This window comes from Microtus ochrogaster, unplaced genomic scaffold, assembly GCF_000317375.1.
Source record: "Microtus ochrogaster isolate Prairie Vole_2 unplaced genomic scaffold, MicOch1.0 UNK52, whole genome shotgun sequence".
Lineage (NCBI taxonomy): Eukaryota > Metazoa > Chordata > Mammalia > Rodentia > Cricetidae > Microtus > Microtus ochrogaster.
Genome location: NW_004949150.1, coordinates 1,614,927 through 1,622,849, shown reverse-complemented (window position 1 = coordinate 1,622,849; position 7,923 = coordinate 1,614,927). Strand labels below are relative to the sequence as shown.

Here is a 7,923-nt window from a genome sequence, read left to right as displayed (position 1 = left end):
CCTGCCTCTGCCTCCCAAGTGCTTTAACTGGTTCTTATTGTCAGGTGGGGGAGCAGAAGAATGTGACAAGCGAGGGAACAGGACCACAGAGTCGAACAGAGTGGGTTTCGTTCTGAATACATCCTTTGACAGACTTTCTGTCCTCAAACTTAACAACTAACTTCCCGAAGCCTTACAGTTTCTAAATTTGTAGAATTGTCATAATAATACTCTGCACAATTAATTTGTTACACAGATCCTATATCAATTAAAAAAAATTAGCGTCAACAAAGATCACAGGACAAATCAGCACACAGTGAGTTAACCATGTGCTATGCATTGTTGGGGTTTCTCATCACTATGCAGCATTCACTGAACTAACTGAACTATGAGAGCCTAACTCCTTCTTAGTTTGCTCATAAACTCTGCCCATTGAGACAATAGGTGCTATGCATTATTCTTCATACAGCTTTCCCTAGGTTCTTCCTTTGAATAAAAAGGGAATGTTTTCTGTATTGGATTAAGACGCACTGAATGTGCGCCTTCATTATAACACCTATGGCTTTGAGAAACGCTCTGTAGGAGTGACTGTCTGAGCCACAGAAATCTGGTCCTCTAGATATCATAACTTATCATAGTCTTAGAGAGAAGTGTCTCAGTGATAAAACTAATGGAAGTATGATCCAGTCATTCCCTCTATGCCAGAATTCTGGGGAAGGTTAGTTACATTTGCTTTGAAGGGCATTTGCAATGTGTGGAGAAAATTTCTCACCAGGCCTTAGGAAAAGGCAGAACACTGTTGGTAGTGTATAGAGACCAAGAGTACTAGAATGTTACATAATTCCTGGTGTCAAGCCCATAACAGAAGCTATCTGGTTCAATACGGCAAGAGCATCTTTGCTAGACTGGGGTGAGAACCCAGTAGAATGAATGATGAGTGAAGTTTAGTGTTCCTCTCACCATAATTAAATATTAATTACAGCATCATATCGACTAAATACTAACATACATTTTTTTGTGTAATTTCAGGGAGATGTTATTTGGTCCCCTGTCTTACATCAAAAATTCTAACATTTTGTGGGCCCAATTTTAGGGACAATCAAAGAGGGATTTCAGTCAATAAGTATAAAGAAATCACAACAAACTACAGAATGTAGATATGGAACTAGGTGCTAAGGTGAAAAAGAACATTATAGCTAGCCCCTCTAGGTCCTGAATTGTATTATACTGTTTCAAATCTCATCTGTTAGGGGCCTGGTTGTCCACTGTGCAGACACCGGTTTGTAGAAACACCAGAGAAAGAGTCTTCCATTGCTGTGAAAGCTCAGACCTGCAGTGTGTTTTTCTGTCCTCTTGTTCTCTTAAACTGGTAAATAACACCCGCGTCTCCCAGGCGACACGCCTCAAAGTTCTGTGTCTTTCTTACTTCAATCCTCCTCACCTTCCCTCAAGCTTGACTGCTGAATTGTATCAATTTGATTTCTTTTCTTGTGCTTGATCTACTATTATTTTGCTCCATTTCACGATATCCTTAATACAGTCACATTTACTATCTTGCGGTCTGTGTCTTCTCTTCTCCTGCCTCTTTACCTTCAGTGATAGCATCCTCTGTGTGCAACAAAGGCCTCCCTTCCAGAATGTTCTCATATGTGTCCACATCTCTAGCTCCTCACATTTCTTCAAATTCAAAACGAAACAATGTTCACACTCCTTTATCTAGGAGTAGCTACAACACTCTTCCCTTGGCTACTTAATGAAGACTTATTTGTGTCTATCTTATCTTCTGATATAAATTTATATCTTCTCTAAGCAGAACTTTTTACCACAGTAATTATCATATTAAAAAACATTGGAAAAGACAGGAGAGTACTTTAAGACATTTCTCTAAATACAGGTAAGGTTAACTGTATTTGAAAACCATTGACTAATAGTTTCTCTATGGCACATAAAAAAGGGAGTAAATATTTCCCATTTTAAAAACATGAATAAAATCTAGTGCTTATTTTTCTAAAATAACTGCAAATACACACTAATTGAACAGTTCCGTTGCTAAAAAAATTTAATTAACAATAAAACTTTAGATTTTCTACTCAAATAAGGACCAAACAAGTAAATTAGTCATATCATCTTTGACTAATTTTTGACACTGGAATGTCGGCATATTAAAAAAACAATGTTGGAGACCATTTGCAGATGATGTTGGCATTTAAAGCTGTTCATTTTTTTGTGTGTGAAGTTACCCTCCATGGTTTAGGTATTTCATAGAGCATCACAAAGTGAACTAATATAATAAGCTATTAGGTTTCACTTTGGAAGTATAATGAAGTTGGCTTTAGTATGTGGTTGGTTTTGAAGAAGATTAAAGAAAGATATGGTGAACTTATTAAAAACTATATTTTGCCAAATAGTTTAAAGAGTATATTCAGGGGTAATGACATGTTTGTAAATAGATTTAATAATTACAAAGACATATTAATTTAATTTTACCTTTTATACAATGTCAAGTGGCATAAGATGATTTTAAATTTCATCATAAAGTATAAACCAATGAGAAAGAGCTAATCTTCTAAAATAAATTAAGTAAATTGATGACACGGGAGTGGGAATGTCATAATCTAGCAGAGAGCTGAAATTTATGTTACTATTCTTAAGATCATGTGATACTAATACTAGCGTATACTAACACAATAATGGAAATATATGTGCATATTAAACATTTGTAGGGTTATTAGACACATAATCTGATAAGAGAGGAACAAAATAGAGTTGTAAAGAATGCCAGTGGTAAAGAGAAATAGAAGAGAACAAAGTACAGTAAAACATGTATAAAATGACAATAAAATCCAGTTCTTTATATGTTAACATAAAAAGATTTAAAAGCAAAGTAATCTACACAAGAAACAAGTCAACTTGACTATAGAGTGTTTACCTAGAGCTACATTTAAAAAAAATGAAACAAAAAAGACAATTTCACAGACATATCGTAGCTGGATAAAGTGTCTCCAAACCAAAAGTGTTCAGGGCACTAGGGACATTATTTTCTCTAAGTTTCTTGACTTTCTGATGAACAATGTGTTGTTTATTAAACTAAACAATAACTTCCACATAAAGGAGTATGGAATTTAAAGAGAACACAGGCAATAGTGTTTATGAACTACGTTTACATTCTGTAACATGTGGGCAAGATTCTCAACATTATTGACAAGTTAGGAGTAGATTCCTTCTACTAACTGACCTCTGCTTTAGATGCCATGAGTCTCATATAAAACAGTCCTACTAAGAACTCCAGTGAGTCAACACTGAACCCCATACATAGAACAAGGGTAAGAAAAAAAAGGTGAGCATTTCAGATGAAGATAGAGAATGGGAGGATACTCGTTGCTAATGCTCATGATGTAAAACAAAAAGAAAAAAAATGAGTGAAGGATACTTACCAGAGCAAACTTTACAAGTGAGAGGCATAACATGTGGTTGATGTTTGAGAATGTTCTGAAAGTAAAAAAGACTAAGAGAGCTGCAGAAGTTGTAGTTAACATGCATACACTCAGGAGGTCCTCAACACAAGGTGTCCTTATATTAGTAGAACATAGATGCATCTTGCCCACAGCTTATATGTTCTCCCAGAAGTTTCAGCATGCCTGATAATGGATGCTAAGAAGCATGGTTGAGAAATCTGAAGTCATGTTTCCATTTTAGTGGAGACCCATGAGCAAGGCTTTTGTGGGAAGGAGGCATGTTAATTCATATGTTTTGATACTCACTAACCTTCCTTCCCTTAAACCCAAACATTCAGCTGAATGCCTTAGGATACATATCTACTATAAATTTATTTTTTATCTAATTTGTCTGAGATCTAAGCTTCCTGTGGAGGTCCAAGATCAAAGGAGCTGATTCCTTCTGATGTCGGCAGTGACATATAATGTGTGCTGACTTAGTTCTGTCTATAAGCTCACAGTGGGAGGTGGTCAGCCTCCCTGAGCTTTACATTGTGAATTTTCATTTCAGCTGGGGCGTCTGTCAGGTGTGTTGCTGATTGGAGCAGCCATGTACATAATTCATGGAAGATTTTAAAAATGTTTAGGGATCTGCAAAAAGAAAGCTAGTCTTGAATTAGTCTTTCATGAATAAACTTGAAAAACAAGAGGTCAGGGGATTTCCAAGGAAGGTCTCTCAAAACCAGACTAAGAACATCTTCAAGGGACTGAGAAAAAAAAGTGACTTGTACTGTTTAATTTCTCGGGTGTGATATGCTATTGATTTTATCCAGGGATTAAAATTCAAAACCCATGTTTTCTTTTAAAGTCTGCATCTATATGACAATTTATTATGCTTGTTCCCTGGTTATTTGCTGATGCTGGTAAACTGCCTTTTGCTTCTGGTGGGAAAAGTAGTCATGGACTTGATATCAAGTCCAGTAAAGGCTACAGGAGGGGACACAAGGACTGTGCAAAGTCAATGACAGGAAACAGCTCCTCCCTTGAAGGCATTCAGAAACCTTAGAGGAGGAATGAGCGGCCACACACGTGAAGATGGACAATAGTAGAGACAGCTACATAGACACTCTAGTCAGTGTGCATTGAACAACCAACGTAGTTGCACTGTCAAGAAACACTTCAGGTTTCCCCAAGTTCCCCCCATTCTCCCCTTCTCACTTTTCTCTCCCCATCTCCCCTTACCCCCATCCCACCCCACCCCCAAGATCCCAATTTTTTGCCCGGTAATTTTGTCTACTTTCCATAGCCAGGAGGATAACTATATGTTTTTCTTTGGGTTCACCTTCTTATTTAGCCTCTTTAGGATCACCAATTATAGACTCTGTGACCTTTATTTATGGCTAGAAACCAATTATGAGTGAGTACATCCTATGTTCATCCTTTTGGGTCTGGGTTACCTCACTCAGGATAGTGTTTTCTATTTCCATCCATTTGCATGCAAAATTCGAGAAGTCATTGTTTTTTACCGCAGCGTTGTACTCTAATATGTATATATTCCACACTTTCTTCATCCATTCTTCCACCACTGAGACAGTGGGGCTGATCTATTGGGATCTCACCAAGGCCAGCTGGACTGTGACTGAAAAAGCATGGGATAAAACCGGACTTTCTGAACATGGCGAACAATGAGGGCTGATGAGAAGCCAAGGACAATGGGACGGGGTTTTGATCCTACTTCATGTTCTGGCTTTGTGGGAGCCTAGCCAGTTTGGATGTTCACCTTCCTAGACCTGGACGGAGGGGGGAGGACCTTGGACTTTCCACAGGGCAGGGAACCCTGACTGCTCTTTGGACTGGAGAGGGAGGGGGAGAAGAATGGGGAAAGGGGGAGAAGGGTGAGAGGAGGGGGAGGAAAATGAGAGACTGGGAAGAGGAGGAAACTTTTTTTTTCTCAATAAAAAGTTAAAAAAAAATATTGACACCATGAAAAAAAAAAAAAAAAAACACTTCACGAAGGATTTGTAAAACTTGTGGGAAAACTAGAGTGACCAGAAAGGTTCTGTAGATCTCAGCAAGGGAATCATTCCATAGATAGGCAACTCTGGAAGATAAATGGCAGGCAACAAGATTATGGAAAGAGATAGAGGAGATATGAATAACATGTGCTTCTCAGATATTAATCTATGCACTGTGGAAAAAATATGAGCTATAAGATTTCTTCTCATTTTTCCACCCTGAATAAAAAAGCATCACTCACATATTCATAGGAGCCTTTTCATTTTTATGTCTTCATGTCATTTTTCAATCCACTGTTAGACTGAACTGAAGTGCTTTGTGCCTGTTTCTTATGTTAAAATAAAGATGTGCTGTCTCCTAACACAAAACAAGGCAACCATGGATTGCAACTGTTTCCTGTACCAGTTAATCAATTGCCATCTGCACTGAGTACCAAAGAGTAAAGGACTAGAGGGGAAATGCAAGATAAATGGGCACTAACTACCTCTCAAGAATTTGGATAGATCGCTCATTGTTGTAAATAACAATACACATGAAAGGTAGCTATTTGCATGCACGACATTGTCCCATACATATTAGGATAGTATAAAGTTATACAACTAGAGTCAGGAGATGCTAAGTGGTAGGATGACCATCTCACAGCCAGGTAGTAGAAGAGGAGTAGAAGAGGATAGTGAATGAACACCCTCTAGTTTTCACTATTATATTTGCTTCTTAATTCTCTGTGGTTGTCCTAATCATTACACAGTATTGTGTAGTCTTGGCTTCACAGACCCTGTGCAGAGAAATAACTGAATTTTTATATAAGGTCTGTTCCTGCTTTATTTGTTGTCTCAGAAAGTGACTTAACTTGTGTCTTAATTCCTTTACAACTAAAGCAGTGATCATAGGACCCCATACTCCAGAAAGTTGTTTTAAGGACACAATTATATGTGAAGCTAGTGTGGAACATACATTGATTTTTTATCATTGCAAATATGTGTTATTTTACATTATTAAAAAATTTGGGGAAAAATTACCGGTGTTTCTTTTAAAGTTAAGTTCCTTTAATACTTGTGTTGGTTGACCTTAGCCTTGACTGTGATATAGATTTCAGATTTGACCCATGCTTACAATTAAAAATACTTGTAACTTAATAACATTGTATGAGTGATTTTTTTTTCTGAGAATGATATAATCGCATTTTTGTTACATGGCTAATATCAATTACAAACTGAGTATGAGGCATATTACTTTTTATGAAAAATTATCTCTAAATTTATTTGGAAATTGGTGAATAGATGCCATTCAATATTTTATTCTTTGACTATGCTGCTATGATGGTCAAATATATAACTCGTGAAAGCCACGTAATCTGATTGAAAACGAAATTCATTCTTCATGTTTCTTTTTATAGATATGAGGATGAAGGTCATGCAGGGAAGGCAGAACCAGTTTCCCCAACAGTCAATGGATGGAGTGTCCAAAAGGAACGTTAGTCGCCGTGCTGTCCCAGAGGAAGGAGCCGCTACACCTGCCCCGAGGATTCCCAGAATCACATCCCAGGGGCTCACCTGTGTTCCAGGATCTCTTGCTCGGCAGCTGACCCTACAGGAGCCTGGGAATTGGAAGGAAGCCCAAAAGCAGTTGCTCAGATACCAGCTGGCAGGCCACAATCAGCTGCTTCTGTTATGCCCGGACCTCAGGCAAGAGAGGCAGCAGGGTCAGGAGTCTAGCCAGCGGAACAACGGGAGCAACTGCATGGGACTTTCCCCAGAGGAGGGTACTTGTGTTCCCTCTGAGGCTGTCTGCCTCCACACAGCACCACCAGAAGCTATCCAGTAACAGCTGTGCGTGTGGAACACTGTGGGTGTTTGTATGAGAAGGGAAAACGTTCAAAATTATTTCTACATGGTAAATGGGGGAGGAGCGGCCTGATCTGGTAGGACATCTAAGGGAGAATATGGACACTCAATCTTTTGACTTTAATACGGAAGACAGTCAGATAAGGGCTTGTAGACTGAGTCTGTAACCGAATATGTCTCTTGTACCTATCGTTGATCCTACCCAATTCCAACAAATAACAGGTTCGCAAACACTTGCTGATATTTTCATGAGTTCAGACTTGTTGTAATGCAGCCAACTTTATACCTGTGATATACTAAACTTCACTATTAGGAACTGTGATTTAAGATTCTATAGCAGTGAACACCAACAATGCTTCTGGGTTGTCTTGCAGAAGACTTGGATTCTGTTTAGGGAGTTGCAGTTGTGTCTACGATGTTTGAGAACACTCAAGAGGCAGCTTGTTCCTTACTATAACAAAGCTTAGTCTCCAAGAAGGGTCAACTTTATGACTGTTATTTTTAGATTTTATTTCATTGCTTAAATTTATTTATTACTGGGAGATTTCTGCATGATAGATATCATTTGTACGTCATGAGTATTTTTACTGGAAAGACTGTGATCACATGGGTTTTGTTGGGATTTCAGTTAATAAAGAAGTAAACATACT

The 7,923-nt window shown here is 38.1% G+C and overlaps 1 protein-coding gene across 1 annotated transcript in view; it reads left to right on the top strand.

The window, feature by feature from the left end:
- The window catches only part of Pkhd1 (PKHD1, fibrocystin/polyductin), a 430,053-nt gene extending 422,800 nt beyond the window's left edge, over positions 1 to 7,253 (top strand). Inside the window, exon 66 of the mRNA XM_005369574.2 lies at positions 6,826 to 7,253. Coding sequence (XP_005369631.2) covers positions 6,826 to 7,253 — 428 coding nt within the window. The remainder of the gene's footprint in view (positions 1 to 6,825) is intronic.
- Positions 7,254 to 7,923: the final 670 nt, after the last annotated feature.